Here is an 18,691-nt window from a genome sequence, read left to right as displayed (position 1 = left end):
AGGGGTTGATGCCACCCCCAGCGTCGTCGGTGATTATTTCATCGGAATTACGGGATATCTCGAGCCGATTCGAGCTGAAAAGCAGGGTGAAGGACGACAGGGGGGTTGGTCGAGGGGAGATGCAGGTGTACACTGCGGTGTGCGGTCAGCATTACCCAGCCGAGCTCTGTCAGCACCTCCCCTAATCGCCGTTTTTGTCGTCGCGCTGACCATTTCTCTTCCTCCGACCCCTTCTCGCCCCACCCTCCATTTGGCCTCCTCCGGTCACCCCATTCGGCCACCCACCGTTTCCCTTATTCGTGTTTATGCTCCGGTCGCCGGCAAATTTCCCGCCGCTTTCCTTGACCACTGTTTTCCCTGCGTGTCACCCCCCTCGCACCCTTCAACCCCCTCGAATTCCACCCGAGAATCCCGTTCGACGGAGACGAATTGTCGTGGGAGACCACTCTACGTTCTTGTACACGCTTTGATGCTCTGGCTTGGCATGCGCAAAAATCGATTTTCTTCGCGGAGTTTCCCGCGGTAATGTTGTTTGGAACGTGCGATTTTTTTGGCCGCGATGGTGAAATAGCGAGGCTATTTTTTGAATTTTAAGATAAGGTTGGAATGAGTGATGTAAGAATGATAAATGGTGGAAGAATGTTGGAATGAGGACTGTAGGAATGAGTAATGTATGACAAATGATGATGATGAAAGAATGTAGGAATGAGTAATGTAGGAATACAAAATAATAGGAGAATGTAGGAATGAGAAATGAAGAAGGAATGTTGGAATGGGAAATGATAGAAGAATGTAGGAATGAGTAATGTAGAAATGAGTAATGTAGGAATAAAAAATGATAGAAGAATGTAGGAATGAGAAATAATGGGAGAATATAGGAATGTTGGAATGAGTAATGTAGGAATGAGTAATTTAGGAATAATGTTGGAATGAGTAATGTAGAAATGTGAAATGATGGAAGAATGTAGGAATGAGTAATGAATGAATGAAAAATGATGGAAGAATGTAGGAATAAAAAATGATAGGAGAATGTAGGAATGAGAAATGATGGAACAAAAAATAATAGGAGAATGTAGGAATGAGTAATGTAGGAATGAGAAATGATGAAGGAATGTTGGAATGGGAAATGATGGAAGAATGTAGGAATGAGTAATGTATGAATGAGAAATGATGGAAGAATGTAGGAATGAGTAATGTAGAAATGAGAAATGATGGAAGAATGTAGGAATGAGTAATGTAGAAATGAGAAATGATGAAAGAATATAAGAATGAGAAATGATGGAAGAATGTAGGAATGAGTAATGTGGGAATGAGAAATGATGCAGGAATAAAAAGTGATAAAAGAATGTAGGAATGAGTAACGTAGTAAAGAGAAATGATGGAAGAACATAGGAACGACAAATCTAAAAATGCAATAACAGAAATCAGTACCATTTTTCTTAAGTTACAATCGCGGGAAACTCTTCAGTGAACAAAATTAATTTTTGCATTATCATTATTCAATATTACTATACTTTAATACCTTCATATACTAAAATAATATATTCTATATTAACTTACATGCGCATCTTCTTCCATTAAAAAAGTTCCCATTTACGATTCTGACCCTGTAGGCTAACCGAAAGCAGAGGGGAGGGGGCAGAGATGTGGCAAAAGTGAAAGAAAGAGAACGAAACAAAGAACAGGTCTCAACGAAGCGTCGGAGGAACGACTCAGCAGCCGCGCACTGCACAAAATATTCCGCGATGTCATATCTCAGTTCCTCCATCAGCATCGGGGCCGGAAGCTTACCTGTAACAGAAAGGAAAACAAAATATTAATGACGCTCGTAAAGGCGCCGCCGACAACGACGGTACCCCGACGCTTGACCTTATAAATCTCTTTGTACCGGCGACACAATGCCGAGGTCAACGCTGCCGACCGTCGTCCCACCGCCGACTGCGACGAAACGATGCAACCTAGCCGGTTGCATCGTTGGCGTATCCGTGTAACAACGGCGATCGCGACGTAACGAACGCTACGCTCTTAATTGGCTGGCATCAGGCTTTATGGCGCGGAATTTATATCGCGGCAAATGAAAATTCGTTTCGACGGCACGGCGATAGACGATCGTCCGCTTTATGCGATTTTAACGCCCCTTCGTTGCTTTTGTCCCGGCAACCGATGTGCGAAGGTGTCGCTGCATTGTGAAACGCTTGTCGATGGGCAGGGAGCTGGTAATGCGAGAATGAAGTAATTAGTGCTGTGAGAATTAACAGTTGGGAATGTAGGAATACGTGGAATTTAGGAATGTAGGAATGAGTAATGTAACGTAGTAATATAAGAATGAGTAATGTAAGAATCTAGAAATGTAAGAATGAGTAATATGAGAATGTAGGAATGAGTAATGTAAGAATGTAAGAATGACTAATATAAGAATGTAGGAATGAGTAATGGAAGAATGAGTAACATAAGTATGTAGGAATATGTAATGTAAGAACGAGTAATATAAGAATGTAGGAATGTAAGAATGAGTAATATAAGAATGTAGGAATGTAAGAATGAGTAATACAAGAATGTAGGAATGTAAGAATGAGTAATACAAGAATGTAGGAATGTAAGAATGAGTAATATAAGAATGTAGGAATGTAAGAATGAGTAATATAAGAATGTAGGAATGTAAGAATGAGTAATATAGGAATGTAGGAATGTAAGAATGAGTGATATAAGAATGTAGGAATGAGTAATCTAAGAATGAGTAACATAAGAATGCAGGAATGAGTAATGTAAGTATCAGAAATGATGGAAGAATGTAATGAATGCGTACTAAAAGTACGTAGAAATGATGAACGAATGTAGGAATGAGTAATGTAGGAATGTGAAACGATGGAATAACGTTGAAATGAGTAATGCAGGAATGCGAAATGATGTTAGAAAATAGGAATGAGTAATGTATAAATGCGCAATGATGTCAGAACATAGGAATGTCTAATATAGGAATACGAAACTATGGAAAAAACATAGGAATGAGTAATGCATGAATGCGAAACAATGGTATAACACATTAACGACTAATCTAGCAACAATAAATTATGAAATAACATAAAAATGACTAATTCAAAAACACAAGCAAAAGTAAAACGTAAGCACGAAGGAATGCGGAATGCACGAACACAACCAGAAGCGACAAAATAACGAACAAATAAACGGAACGTAACACTCGAACCCTGTGAATCCAAGCGGAAGAAAATCATTACCAATCGCAACGGCGCTAGAGTCACCGACTCTTCCTCCACGACTCCCGAGATAAATTTGCCGTCCAATAGAGTCGCCAGTTACGCGAAAACAACACCGATCCCGGTTATGAACGCAATCCGAGTCTAATAGAGCCGTCGTTGTTCGTGCCAAGAACGCGGCCGGGTCCCTTAAAAACCATCGAATCAGCAAGCGGCGATTCGATTCGAAGATCAGCCACGGCGAATCCAAGGAACGGAGTAGCACATCGTGGAATCGGGAACACGGAGCACTCGAGGTCCGAACACAGACTTCCGGATCCCGTAGGTGGCGGCTGGGAAATCGGAAATCGGACATCCGGCTGCTCCTCGAGAATTAGAGCCGACGCAGGCGAGGAGGGGGGAGTCTTGATCGGTTTGGGAGACGCGGTCTGGCAATGCAAATTGCCGGCCGGAGGACTTGCACCGCGAAATTGCGGTCGACGTTTGACGATTCGTTCCTCTCGCCATCGTCGCACGAAAATTGCGAATCGGTCCGGCGTCGTCGATCCAAAGGCACCGTAAAAAGAGACCTTAAACTCGGCGATCCTCTCGCCACGATTTCGTCGAATCTGGCAACCTTTTACGCAATCGTGTCTGCAGGACAGAAATCTCGTCTGTTGATCCGGCGAACGTATTAAACATTCTATTTTCCGGACGACTATGTTATTCGCCCTCGTTAATTTCCAGGTAAGAATCGGCGATTTGCTTTATTCGGAGAAAATTCAATTATGCTGTAAAAATGTGGAAAACAAAACGCCCGCCCCTATTTCTCTCCCTCTCTCTTTCTCTTTCTCTCGCGCTTTCATCTCTTCCCGATGGTAATTTAATTAATTAGCCGCATTACACGGAAACATACAGAATTTTAATTAATCTCGCCGGCCGTTAATTATGCTTAATATTCGCCGGCAAACGGAGAACACACTCGCGATATCAGTTTGCGTTTCAACTCGGTTCTTTACGTGCGCGCGCGAACGCTGCATTACCGCCGGGAAATACGAGAAGGAAACACCGGCGCGGCCGCTTCATTTCGTGTTGCACGATCTTGCGGAAATTAATTAGTTCCCGTCGTGTTGGCGCTTTCATTCGGAACGGGCCACGTGTCTCGAAAGTCGTCGGCCACCGTCGATGAACGTTTCAGATTTGCGAATCCGAAATTCTGCTCGATTACGCACGAAATTCGCGATCGCGATACGCCGCCGTGGCGCACGTTTCACCGATTTCTTTCGCTCGCGTCCTCGTCTTTTGTCCGGCGGTTTCGAGCACCTTCCCGACGGGAACTGGGTTGCGCATGGTTTAAAGGGGAACATCCGGCCGAATGCCGAGTGCCGGTGATTTTCCCGATGAAATTTTGACGATGCGTGTTTGCACAGCGTCGCGGACGCCGCATCGAATTACGTGGAAATTAACTCGCCGATCGCCGCTTTCGTCGTGCAAAATTATCTCGTCGCGGCACGAAATTTACTGGATTGAAAAATCTGCACGTCATTTTGAAGAAAATTATTTTTCATAATGTATTGCTAATATAATATATAATAATAATATATAATACATTGTATAATAATAATAATATATAATATGTAATATGTTATAAGATATAATATATTATATAATAATAATAATAATATATATAATAATTTGAAATATATAACATATAATAGTAATATATAATAATGTATAATATACAATATGTAACATAATAATAACATGTAATATATATTATATAATAATATATAATATACAATACGTAATACAATAATAATATATAATATACGGTATGTTATACAATAATAATGTATAATAATACTATATTTTATAATAATAGCAATATATAATTAATATTAAATTTAATTCTCTAGATTTCACAGACCGTGGTAAAAATGTCGGCCCGATAGCCTCGGTTCTCTTTCCATTCATTTTTATTTCAATTTTGCGTTAATCGAGTGCGCGGTAACTCGGTTTCCAGCCGAACGCCTCCCCTTGAGCGTCGACGAGAATAGGCCGACGGAGCAGACAAGCCTGTGCGGCATCGAGAGTAAAGATCGTTTCCGGGAGCGGGAATTATCATTTCCCTGTTCGACCAGAAAAAAAAAAGAACACGGAGCTCCCCTTGAAGCACCGGCCACGGTTCGTTATTAACGCGGAGCACCTTCGCTTTTTCGTGGCTCGAAAGCACTCCACCGGCGGGCCGCCCCTTTCCACGCTTTCGAGAACCGAGTGGCGAACGTTTCCAACCCTCGAGGATAGAGAAGAAGGTTGCCGAGTATTAGCGTGCGTACCACTTTGTGTGTCTGTTGCCGTTTCCGTTTCCGTTCCACGCTCGGGCCGACGCCAGAAAAAGCTCACCCAAGGGTCTGAGAAGAAATTCAGTCCCGGGCGGAACAACAGGGACGGCGATAACTTTCGGTCGGTCGGACGATCGAACGGCGGGTGCCAGGTCCGTTTCGACCCGAAGATACGAGCGTTTCATACGAATCTTAATTATTCTATTCGAGTACTATTTATTCCATTCGAATTCGAATTTTTCCATCCGGATCCTAATTATTTTATCCGCACCCTAATTATTCCATCCAAATGCTAATCATTCTATACGAAACATAATTATTCCATTCGAGTCCTAATTATTCCATTCGAATCGTAATTATTCCATCCGAATCCTAATTATTTTATCCGAACCCCAATTATTCCATCCAAATCCTAATTATTCCATTCCATTCTTAATTATTCTTTTCAAATCCTATTTATTTTTTTCAAATCCTAATTATTCTTTTCAAATCCTAATTATTCCTTTTGAATCCTAATTATTCTATCCAAGTCCTAATCATTCAATCCTAATGCTAATTATTCCATCCAAACACTAATTATTCCATTCGAATTCTAATTATTCCATCCGAATCTTAATCATTCCGTACAAATCCTAATTATACCATCCAGATCCCTATTATTCCATCCGAATTTTAATCATTCCATCCAAATCCTTATTATTATTATTATTATTATTATATTCAAATATATGAACTGTAAATGTTGAAATAAGTAAAAGAATTATCTTTGGTTCGAACGAGAAGGTTTTAATCCTTTTGCGCTAGAGCGGCGACTCCAAGGCGCCACAAAAATCGTATTAAAAAATTCTAACAGTATGATATTTATACAGGGTGTCCCAGAAATGTCTAGCAATCCAGAAATCGATGTTCCCGAGTTGATTTGAAGCAACTTTTTCCTGAGCAGAAATGTTCTACTCGGCCTAGTCAACGAGTTATTAGCATAAAACGCGGACAAATTGGAGAGCGAGGGCGGAGCCTTGACAGACAAGGGCGTGGCGTCGTAAGTTTTTCGTTGATAACTCGTAAGCGAAGCCTCGGAGACAATTTTCGCAAAGGAAAAAGTTACTTCAAATAACCCTAGGAACGCCCCATTTCTGTCCTGGAAAAATTCGTCACCGTCCCTAATCGTACGTAATTCCCGGCGAACGGAGGAGCGCGCGCGCACACAAGTAGAATTGAAGTTCGATTTCGAGGGGAAAGCGATTGGGAGAACGGCGTGTAAAGGCAAAGTTTGCCGCGGGATCGGCGAAATGCGATCGCGGCTCGGTGAAGGGCTCGCTGGGAGGAGCGATCGAGATGGCCCGACCCGGCCCGGTCCCGCGAAATTACGCGAGCCCATAAATCTCGTGACATAATGCGACGAAATAATAATGACAATGGAAACTTTCAACAATAAGCGGACGCGCGAGGGACAATCGTATTGAAAGCGGCGGGAGGGTGGTCTCACAATGGCGGGCCTGTCTTACGTGTGGTAACCCGGCGAATAATTATTGGCCCGCGAGCAACGCTCGTGAAATTCGCGGCCGGTCCGGCCGGCCCGGACAATATTTCCGCCGCGGCGTTGTTTAGTGTCTTATTTCACGAGCGAACGCGCCTCCGCTCGCGTCGCCCTGGAACTTTTGGGGTCGCCCTCCCCTCTCCGCTTGCCGTGACAAACTTCCGCATCCCGCGGAAAAAAACGGAAACGAAGGACTCGCTTTTTCATGCGTCGTCGCTGCAACAAATCCTTCTACGATTCGCCCGAGCGCGGTTCGAATCGTCCGCGGATGCTCGCGAACAAAGCGGTCCTTCGTTCGCCGGGAACGTGTACGATTAGGGGCGGGGACGAATTTTTCCAGGACCGAAATTGGGCGTTCCTAGGGTTATTTGAAGCAACTTTTTCCTTTGCGAAAATTGTCTCGGAGGCTTCGCTTACGAATTATCAACGAAAGACTTACGATGCCACGCCCTTGTCTGTCAAGTCTCCGCCCTCGCTCTCCAATTGGTCCGTGTTTTATGCTAATAACTCGTTGACTAGGCCGAGTAGAACATTTCTGCTCAGGAAAAAGTTGCTTCAAATCAACTCGGGAACACCGATTTCTGGATTGTTAGACATTTCTGGGACACCCTGTATAAAAATCATACTGATAGAATTTTTTAATACGATTTTTGTGGCGCCTTGGAGTCGCCGCTCTAGCGCAAAAGGATTAAAACCTTCTCGTCCCGAGGCTTCGTTCACGAGTTATCAGCTAAAAGCTTACAGCACCACGCCCTCGCCTGTCAAGGCTCCGCCCTCGCTCTCCAATTGGTCCGCGTTTTATGCTAATAACTCATTTACTAGGCTGAATGGAACATTTTCGCGAGGAAAAAGTTGCTTCAAATCATCTAGGGAACCCCCATGTCCGGATTGCGAGACATTATTAGAATACCCTGCACATCAGTAGCCTTTAAGGGTAGGTGTAGCGTTTTAATTAAGGGATTATTGTAGAGGGTATCGTGAACATTTTCTAGGACAAGATAGTCTGAAGAATACGTGTGCAAATTTTTATGCACTAATTCCGAAAATTATTAAAGTTATAACTGTTTTAATTATTTTAAATAACACAATCCTCTTTCTGGTGTAGAAGGTGCTTCATGTACGCTTCTCTCGTACGAGTGTTTCTTGTAACAACGTTCTCCTTCAAAATTTAATAACTGGTTAAAAATTACACGAGCACTCTCGTGTATTGTTATAATTTAAACAAAGATCTCGTTTTTATTCAATTCACCGGGGGCTGTCGAAAGTCGACCGGGGCAAGACCGGCGGTCGCGAAACAGAAAAAGAGGGAAGAAGGAGGCGGCCCGATCAACAATTGAACCGAGGCCACGAGGACGGTAATGGGTTCGCAGCCTCTCGGAGGTCATTAATTCATAACGCGGGACCCCGTGGGCTCGTTTGCTTTTAATTACAATTAAATCCGAACTACCCGACGTCTAATCTTTTCCCGCGGCGCGGTGAGGCGCGGCGCGGCGAGACGCGGACACACTTAATGATAGCCTTTTGTTGCCAGTCCCGGCACAATGAGAACTGTTCGAAGCACCGGTTTGTACTTCGTTAGAGATTGAAAGTCATATTTCGCGGAATAATGGCCGGCCTGTTAGGGGCCGTCGACACCTTCCACCGTCCAATTATTATTATCTTTTCTGTTCCTCCAGCGTTTCCTCCGCCGTGGCGGATTGTCGGCACTATTTCGCGAGATCCCACGATCTCGAACGATGATCGAAATAAGAATAACAGTTTATCAACGCAAACGGCGCAACAAGCCTGCGCAGTGCCACGATTTCTCTTCGCCGAACGAATTTTCCATTTTGATTATCCGACCTGCTTAACTTTATCTTAGCGGTCCAGAGATTATCGGCTCTTTTGCGGATATTTTCGTAGATTTTATCGAGGGGGCGCAAAAAATTCAAGTCCCGAGGCGCGCAAACCAAAGGTTCAAAAGTTGTAGTCGTTCAAAGTTGCAGAATTTCAAGGTTATGGTCGCTAGATGGCCATAATGGCACGAATGTTGGAAACATTCCTCACGGGTGCCGCTACGCGGCAGCAGAAGCATAAATGAGCAGTTGTTTTGGCTAATGTTCACTTTTGAAGGTTATGTCGGCGTTCGAGCGCCTGTGAGACGGCTTTGAACGCGCATAAATTTCGAACGAATGGTTTGCGCGGCTTGGGACTTGGATTTTTTGAGTTTTCGCGTCGAAATCTACGGAAATATGTGTAAAAGAGCCAAAAATCTCTGAACCCCTAAAGTAAAGTTTAGCCTTTGATCTAGAAATCCTCCGCTTCTGCTTTCTATTTACTGCGTTATTTCGTCACTTTAAGGAAATAGAGAACACGAAACAGGCAACGGTGGATTTCGAGGAAGCCCGTGAAATTACAACGAAAATTCAAATCGATCGTCTTAAATTTATAATCGTATCTCTGGCTTTCTTTCCGCCTTGCTCTCCCTCCCCCTTCTCTTCTCCGCTCGGCCGTCCTCTTTTCATTGGCCGAGCCGTCGCCCGGGACGGCTCGCAATCAGATTCAATAGAGGTATTATCTATGCGGGCCGGCGGAAAAATATCAATTCTCTCGTCTGTCCGTAACACCGGTTCGAGTCGAACAATGCGGACCGAGGAGCGATTCAATGCAGATTCAGACGAATTGCATCCGGCGGTGTCGCGGCCGATCGAAGCCTCTGGATACTTTCCACGGGGACCGGGAATATTTCCTTCGACAGCTTTATTGGCGGCCCTGGGACGTCCTCCCCTCTCCCCCCAGCCGCCCGATCGGCCCACGGGATCCATGGAAATGCCGATCGCCGACCCACTGTGCACTCTCTCCTCGGAAATCCCTATTCTCTTCCTTTCTCTTCGCCCTCCTCCCTCTCCGCCGCCGCCCTTGCACTCTTTTCTTCGGCCAGGCAATGTCCGCGCGGCCGGCGGACTTTTCGACAGCTCCTGTTCCGATCATTATTCGCGCGGTCCCGAGCCGTGTAGCCGAGACTCGCGAGGACTTCTGAGACGCTCGGCCGACTCGGTTTCGTTCTCCGCGCTCGTCGGCGGATTTGCTTTCGTCTCCTCGGCCGCGGCAAGGCAAAGAATAGGGTTTAGATATGTTTTTCGATACGATGCAGCTTTCTAAATAATCTGAAATAATTGTAAGTCAACCGGCCGGTAAAATTGTAGTAATATTAACATAATTGAGCGACCGGTGTCGCAGGGAATATAAAAACTTTTTTCGATTTTTTTAACTATGCGCCGCCGCTTTGAAAAATCTGAAAAAATTATACGTTAGCGAACGTAACGAGACGATGAAACCGTAAAAATGTGAACTTGCTCAATTCGTAACTTCCGTGAGAAATCAGCATTTCGAAACTTTCTTGATTTTTGAAAATTCGGTTTCGGAGCCGAAAATTCTGAAAAAATTCATGGATGTGTATCCTGATGGTCAACATGTGTCAGATTTTTCTCAGAATTTCTAGCCGAAGGAGATAAGAGAAATTGCGGAAAAACGTGATTTTCTTTGTCGCCTCGTTACTACCCCCCAAGTCGACATATGGGGTTGAAAACTGACATGATGGATTTTCTTTCGATGAGCTATCGAATGGTCCGTCGCAAGTTCAATTTGGTTCAGGATCACTTTTGACCCCGTCATCGCTTTATTAAGGAATTATTAGAGGAATAATTTAGAAAAATAGACTTGTGGACTCTTTGGATATTCCGTTATGTATCGCGACTACACCGATCGAATATGTCCGCGGTTCGCTCGCGAATTGTTCTAAGAACGATCTAAACAATAGCGCCGGCTGGCCCCGCTGCAGGTTAGATTGCGAACAGCACTTAGCGGTTATTATTCCGGGTAATCCGGGCGATTAAAATAAATTTAGTGGCGGCATTAATTACGCCGCATAAGCCGCGCGGTTATTTCCATTGAGGCGCGCTTACACGGGTCGCGCGTTGTATTAGGCGCGCGACTCATATGCACAAATTCGGCTATAAATTACGCAAGAACTGCAGTCGGTTTAGCTTCGGCGCTCGCGTCGCGTTAAGCCGCGTTCACTGCCGAGTGTCCCCGACATTGCCGCTTCGCCAGCGATTTGACGCGAATGCATTCGATTTTTCTACATTTTTTTTTAATTACTTAAACGTAATTGTGGTACAGATTCTAATACAAATTTAAATCGGAGTTAACCGACATATACGAGACGTTGTCCACGAGAAAGGAACAGGTATAATTCAGACATAATTCAAATTTGATTCAGACTTATTTCAAACTTAAGTCAGACTTAACGCTTAGATTTAACTCAGACTTATTTCAGATTTGGTTCGAATTCAATGCAGACTTAACTTAATTCAAACTTAAGTCAGGCTTAATTCAGTTTTCAGTCAGACTTAATTCAGACTTGATTCAGATTAAATTCAGACTTCAGACTTAATTCAAACATAATTCAGACTTACTTCGAACTTAATTCAAACTTAAGTCAGACTTAATTCTGTTTTAAGTCAGATTTCATTCAGACTTGATTCAGATTTAATTGAGACTTATTTTAGACTTAATTCGAACTTAAGTCACACTTAATTCAGATTAAATTCAGATCTAATTCAAACATAATTCAGAATTATTTCGAACTTAATCCAAATATAAGTCAGACTTAATTCGGATTTAAGTCAGACTTATTTCTAACTTAATCCAAACATAAGTCAGACTTAATTCGGATTTAAGTCAGACATATTTCTAACTTAATCCAAACATAAGTCAGACTTAATTCGGATTTAACTCAGACTTATTTCAGTCTTAATTCAAACTTAATACAGACATAATTTCGACTTAATTCAGACCTAACTACGAGCCATGCGAACTTTCTTACGAAAAGGGAACACAAAGGTAATTAACAATTTAGCTAATACACGCACCGTTTCAACCGCGATAAAAGCATAAAGTTCACGGACCAATAATAACCAATTAATTCGCATATTGCGAGGAAACGCGAGCGGCGCGGATTTGGCGAGTGTCGCGGAACGGTGTCATTCCCGACGGTCGAGCGACGGAAAAGGGGGATGCACGGTGCAGCGGGGAACGACGACGTACCGTGCGTGCAATTTGCAATAATAGTAAGAAGCCCGATTCTATCTTGTAGCCCGTGTAGGTTCTATGGTAATAGAACGGCGGAGCGAGGGTGCATTGAAAACAGGGACGCCCTTAGTTCGGCGCCAAAGGAATCCGGGGCAACGGTTTACGAGCTGACGTTTATTGCGCCACTCTTTTCTCTCGATGCCCGGGGAGATAAATATCGGCGCGGGTTCGCGCCGGGTGCCCCCGTCGCTGCGCACGAAAGAAATTGCACGGGAGACGAGTGTGTCTCGCGAGGATACCGCCTCCGCTCTGCTCTACGCTTTGCTCTACGCTTCGCTCCGCGCACCCGGCACAGAGAAAGAGAGAGAGAGAGAGAGAGAGAGAGAGAGAGAGAGAGAGCTTCCGCCGGGAAGCGCGCGCCGCGACTTCGTTTACCCTTTTTATACCCGACATTAAAGCGAACGAGATTTCCAACCGTGAGATTATACACTACCGAGCAGGAAATAATCAGATCTTGTTTGGCTTTCCCGGAACCCGCTGCGAAATCCCCCCCCCCCCTAGCAGACCGGTTTTAATACTCTGTCTAGCGTGGTCAGGCAGGCTAAAAAGTGCCAAAAAGCGGCTCGAATACGACTCTGTTGAAATTTCGCTATTCAGAACGATCCTAATGCAGACCTAACCTAGACCTAACCTAGATACAAAATCAGTTTATGCATTTGTAACGATCAAATTAACGATATTTTAAGCTCGAACCTAACGCAGATCTAACTCGAATAACAGCAAGGACCGAGACTGAACCGTCGATTGTACTCGTTTATGGAAAAAAACGAGTAGCTGCAGCTTGAACAGAAAAATGTGAAAGAATCGAAGAGTTTATTTCGAGAATATTTTGAACCTAACGAGGACCTACCCAGATGTCAGTACCGTAGAGTGTGACGTTAAAGCGACAAGATACAATAAAAAGTGTCGCGCGAAATAATTCGATGAACATCGAAAAATGGAACTCGCATAAAATATTGAACTATTCGGAATGCATTTCTTTATTAAATTTGATTCCCGTTTCGCCGTTTCGGCCGCCGGTTATATAAAGCACTCTAAACATCGAAGGAAATATTTTTCGATCCGGTCGAGCGGAAATTCATGTTTATTTAGTCCGGGAATACATATTCAGAGCGGGCCTTTTATCGGCGAGCGTATTGTCGTCGCAGCAGTCGTCGGGCACAAATAATTTCGTTTGTCCGAAAGGAGAAATCATAAAACGATATATTCGCCGCGAAAGACTTTCGCGAAATTTCGGAAAATACCGTCGACGTTTAAACGAATTGATGAATACGATGAATTTTGAAGGCCGATTTATCATCGAACGTTTAATTATTACTCCCGGCGTGCGCCTTTGATTGCGCGATCCGAATCCGTCGATCGAGAAGTGTTTTAATACGAAACCAAGATAATCGAGGCTTTCCGATCGCAGGCATTGCCTCTGTTTGCGACGCGACGATCGACAAATTTAATATTTAAACGCGTCTCGAATTCGCGTTTGATTTTTAATTCTAATTTTTTTCCTAATTCGGCGGCCACGTGACGCGATCCAAAGCAATTCGGAGGTCACGTGACGCGATTCGAAGGCAATTCAGAAGTCACGTGACAATATCCAAAGACAATTCGGTGGTCACGTGATACGATACGAAGGCAATTCTGAGGTCACGTGACACAATTGGAAGACAATTCGGCGGTCACGTGACACAATTCGAAGGCAATTTGACGGTCACGTGACACAATTCGAAGGTAATTTGGAGGCCACGTGACACGATCCAAAGACAATTCGGAGACCACGTGACACGACCCAGAGGCAATTCTGAGGTCACGTGACACGATCCAAAGGCAATTTTGAGATCACGTGCCACGATTCGACGGTCACTCGTAGCCAAACAGATCATTTTATGCCTTCCAGAAGCTCCGTCGACGTGTGGGACTAGCACAGGGAAATTCACAGTAAACCCGGAATTTGGTATTCCGGAGAACGACTTTGGAAACAACGCGGCGGAAACGCGTCCAGTTTAGAATGAGCCAAGCATAAAACGCATCGGTCCAGATTAAACAGGGACAACGGTGAATCGCTCTTGGAAAATGGAACATTGTTTCACAAAGGACGCGTGCACCCCTGGTGACGCGCTCGGACGGCCGGCGTAAAAACCGTGCACGCGCTTCGAAAAAATTTAATATCACACGGTAACCAGGCGCGTTATGAACTCGCCAAAGAAAATAGCTTCCGCCCGAGGGGACAATAAATCTTGTGCGCCGTTGAAATTAATTGCTGTAGTTTAAAACCGTTTGTCAGCACGGTTCTGTTATGGAGAATCGCGATTCCATGATGCCGGCAATATTTTCGTAATTTGGTGGACGCGGTGTTCGCAAGCAAAACATTTTTCACACTAATTAAACACACGTACATATATACATATATATATATATACTGATATATTCGAATATTATAAGATTATTCTGTTGTATCAACTTAATGAGAAATATTAGTGAATATTAAATAAATTATTATAATATGAAATATTCATAAATATTAGTTGTCCTCGGTTCAACGGTCCTCGATCGATTTCCCATACCTAATGCGTGCCAAAATTTTGAAAATAATCTAACACGCGACGACTATGGAGATGCACTTTTTAGAATTTTCTCCGATTTTTAGGTCATCAATCTTGCGTGTAGAAAATTGGAAACTGAAATCATTCTTCATATTATTCTAGCAATAAAGACGTCCGGCTGAATATCTCGTTAATGAACAACAGGGTGTCCCAAAAGTCACTCGTAATTAGGAAATGAGGGATTCTTGAGGTCATTCGGAGCAACTTTCTCCTTTACAAAAATTTTCTACGAGGCAACGTTCACGAGTTATTAACGAAAAATCGTGGCCAATGAGAAAGCATGGGCGGAGCGATGGTGGTCGTGGGCGGGGCGAAGACGGCCGCGGGTGGAGCAATGACAGTCGTGGGCAGGACGAAGGCGGCTGTGGGCGGAGCGAAGACAGCCGCGAGCGGGGCGGAGACGACCTGGGCGGGGCAAAAACGGCCGTGGGCGGCATCCGCACGTTTTTCTTCAATAATTCATGAACGAAGCCTCGGAGAAAATTTTTGTAAAGGAGAGAACTACTTCAGATGGTCTCAGGAATCATTTCCCGATTGGATCATGCTGCATGAAATAATATAAATTGATTCAGTGCTCCAGCGTGAACATATTTCCTCACAACAGAAATTCAGCGAAACATAAAAATCGAACGGAGAGCGTTACGAGTTCTGAACCTTCGACTTTGGCGAACCTAATCCAATTTCGTTCGGGTTCGGCGATAGTGATCGCCGCTGGACCCGACAGCGGCGCGTTCAAAACCACCGCGCGGTCGAATATATTTTCCCGCGCTGCAATCGCTCTTCCGAAAATGCAATCCGGATAGGAATTTTCCCCGGGCCGGGCTGGGAAAAAATCAAATGAAAACGCGACAGCGAACAGTTTCTTCCGGCAGTTTGCGCGCGCGACCTGCGGAGACGCGGATCCACGAAGCGGCCCGTGCCCGCCCGTCGAACCACGGAGCTGCGAACGTGGAGCGGGGGAGGGGAAGCTGCGACATCGCGACGGGGTGCAAATAAGCGCAAAATGACTGTCGGCAGCTGGCCATATTGGCGTAAAGTTGGAAAACGCCGAGCGATACGCGGCAGCTCGACACCTATCCTTTCGGAATTCATATAACGCGGAATTTCCGGAGAGGCGGCGGGACGGGGAGACGGATCAAGGAAAAAATAATTTTGAACGGCGTGGAACGACCGCGATTTTACGATCGCGAGAAACGTCCGCGGGAAAGTAAGAAGATTGCGCGGTTTGAGGTTAGGTTCGACGGTGTCGATATGTGGACTGCTGTTCTTAGCTGAAATGTTTTATCCACTGATTTGCTGATTTTCAAGATATCTGAAATTATTATTAATCATTTTATATTATTATTGTATATATTATTATTATATTATTATATATAATATAATAACAATAAATAAAATATAAATAAATATATAATATATATTCATAAATATATAATGATAAATACAATATTATATAATATTATAATAAAAATTATAAATATTATAATAATATAAGAATATAATCTGGTATATATTATTTAACGAAACGCAGAAATAAGAAGGGGACGGTACTAAGCCGCGACGAAAAAATTGAAGGGTCCCGAAGGGCCGCGGGAGGGGCTGTGAATTTTCAATATATCCGGTAGAGGGAGCGGCGGCGGTCGGGGCGCCGGAAAATGTCAGATAAAGCGCGGGAGGCTCGCCGGTCGGTCGGTCGAAAGATAAGCGGCGGAGGAAGCGACGAGGGAATAAACGATGGTAACAACGTGCGTAGTACTAAAAGAATATGAACCCGGCAGCTTATAAGACGAGGAACTTGTGTAGAGGGCGAACAGCCGTTAAGAGGGTAAAAAAGAGCGAGTTCAGTGGCTCGTACAAAGGGTGAAGCCGGAAGAGGGAAGCAGGTCGCGACGGAAACGGGGGGACGAGGAGCGAGAGAGATAGAGTGAGAAGGGAACTTCCAGAGGGGGGAGGGGAACTCATAGGTAGAGAGGGAGAGAGGGAGAGAGAGATTCAGAGAGAGAGAGAGAGAGGGAGAGAGAGATTCAGAGAGAAAGAGAGAGAGAGGGAGAGAGAGATTCAGAGAGAAAGAGAGAGAGAGTGAGATTTTCAGAGAGAGAGAGAGAGAGAATGAGAGATTCAGAGAGAGAGAGAGAGAGAGAGAAAGTGAGAGATTCAGAGAGAGAGAGAGAGGGTGAGAGAGAGAGGGTGAGAGAGAGGGTGAGAGAGAGGGTGAGAGAGAGAGAGATTCGGAGAGAGAGAGGGTGAGAGAGAGAGAGATTCGGAGAGAGAGAGGGTGAGAGAGAGAGAGAGATTCGGAGAGAGAGAGGGTAAGAGAGAGAGAGAGATTCAGAGAGGGAGAGAGAGTGAATGAGAGATTCAGAGAGAGTGTTAATGAGAGATTCAGAGACAGAGAGAGAGAGTGAGAGATTCAGAGAGAGAGAGAGAAAGAGATTCGGAGAGAGAGAGAGATTCGGAGAGAGAGAGAGAGAGAGAGAGATTCGGAGAGAGAAAGAGATTCGGAGAGAGAGAGAGAGAGTGAGAGAGAGAGAGAGAGGGTGAAAGAGATTCAGAGAGAGAGAGAGAGAGAGAGAGAGAGGGTGAAAGAGATTCAGAGAGAGAGAGAGAGTGGGAGAGAGAGATTCAGAGAGAGAGTGAATGAGAGATTCAGAGAGAGAGTGAATGAGAGATTCAGCGAGAGAGTTAATGAGAAATTCAGAGACAGAGAGAAATTCAAAGAGAGAGAGAGAGAGAGAGGGGGAGGGAGGGAGAGGGAGACAGAGAGAAAGAAGGGAACTTGCCGAGAGAGAGAGAGAGAGAGAGAGAGAAACAAGGGAATTCACAGAGAGAGAGCGGGGAGAACTGCAGCCAGAGGAAAATTGGAAGTGTGACCCAGAGGGAGTTTCATTAACAGCAGAGGGTGCCGCAGTGCACCCTGGCCCGGGACTTGCCAACTTTTAAATTACGTTTCGGCGGGAAAGTAGCGTTAAGACTGCATCGGCAACCCTGGACCGTCATCCTTCTTCCCCCACTTCTTCTCCGCCCCGATCGTTCGTTTTCTCTCCGCCACTTTGTCTCTTAGCGACTCGCAGTAGCACACTCGGATTTTAATACCAGCTGTGATAATTTCGTAACGGAGCATCGTACAACGACGACCCTGGGCTTGTTTTACAGCCGGAAGCTTCTACATTCGCACGTCGTTATCCGTTTTCACCTACGATTTCGTCGCGCGGCGTGACAAATGATAAACTGGACCCTATTTCGCCACTGAATTTCTGCGAATCGAATTGCACTAAATTCTCCCTAATTGACGCTGGGCTTGGCAAACGAAAATGGACAATTAGGGAACAGGTTTACGATTCGAAGGACAATCGCAAAGAATTAATTTTTATTCGCGGGAATCCGTAGCATCGATTTCCTCGCGAGAAATTCCGAGGAGTTTCGCGCGAGTTTTCTCGAACGCGAGTTTTGCGCATTCGCGATTTTTACCGCCGAAAACCGCCGCGGGACGGCTCGACGAAATGAAACACGATACACCCCGCGACATTTATTACATTTTCCGAAGTTAACCGTTGAAGGGGCCGGCTAACGAAGTTCCACGCAATTTTCCAGTGACCGCAATCTCGCGTGCTACAAAAGAACTTTTTCCCGCGAGACACACACAAAAAAAATATAAGAAGAAGAAGAAGAAGAAGAAAAAAGTGCACCACCGGCTGCTGCTCGGCCGGAGCCGGGCAGATTTTTAATACCGTCGGAACATTTTCATGAATTCTTTACGTCATAATAAGACCGTAACCGTGTATCTTGCCTTTGGGAGGCCGGCTGGAAAGGGCATCAAATTCAAAGGGGACCTAAGAAACTCCGGCATAAATGTAAATTCAGTGTTCATCTCGCGACTGCTTTTTCTTC

The 18,691-nt window shown here is 44.6% G+C and overlaps 1 protein-coding gene across 5 annotated transcripts in view; it reads right to left on the bottom strand.

The window, feature by feature from the left end:
• Positions 1-18,691, bottom strand: part of Fas3 (fasciclin 3) — a 626,467-nt gene that overhangs the window by 234,413 nt on the left and 373,363 nt on the right. For 3 of the 5 annotated variants that reach the window (XM_076526396.1, XM_076526398.1, XM_076526400.1), the window contains exon 1: positions 1,561-1,608. The exons of the other annotated variants lie outside the window; for them this stretch is intronic. In XM_076526396.1, the coding sequence (XP_076382511.1) occupies positions 1,561-1,593 (33 nt within the window). In that variant the 5' untranslated portion in view covers positions 1,594-1,608. Of the gene's footprint in view, positions 1-1,560; positions 1,609-18,691 lie in introns of those variants that run through there. 5 annotated transcript variants of the gene reach the window in all.

Source organism: Megalopta genalis, chromosome 14 (genome assembly GCF_051020955.1).
Source record: "Megalopta genalis isolate 19385.01 chromosome 14, iyMegGena1_principal, whole genome shotgun sequence".
In the NCBI taxonomy this organism is placed as follows: Eukaryota; Metazoa; Arthropoda; class Insecta; order Hymenoptera; family Halictidae; genus Megalopta; species Megalopta genalis.
The sequence above is the reverse complement of the archived record's forward strand: the minus strand, read 5'-3'. Positions and strand labels throughout refer to the sequence as shown.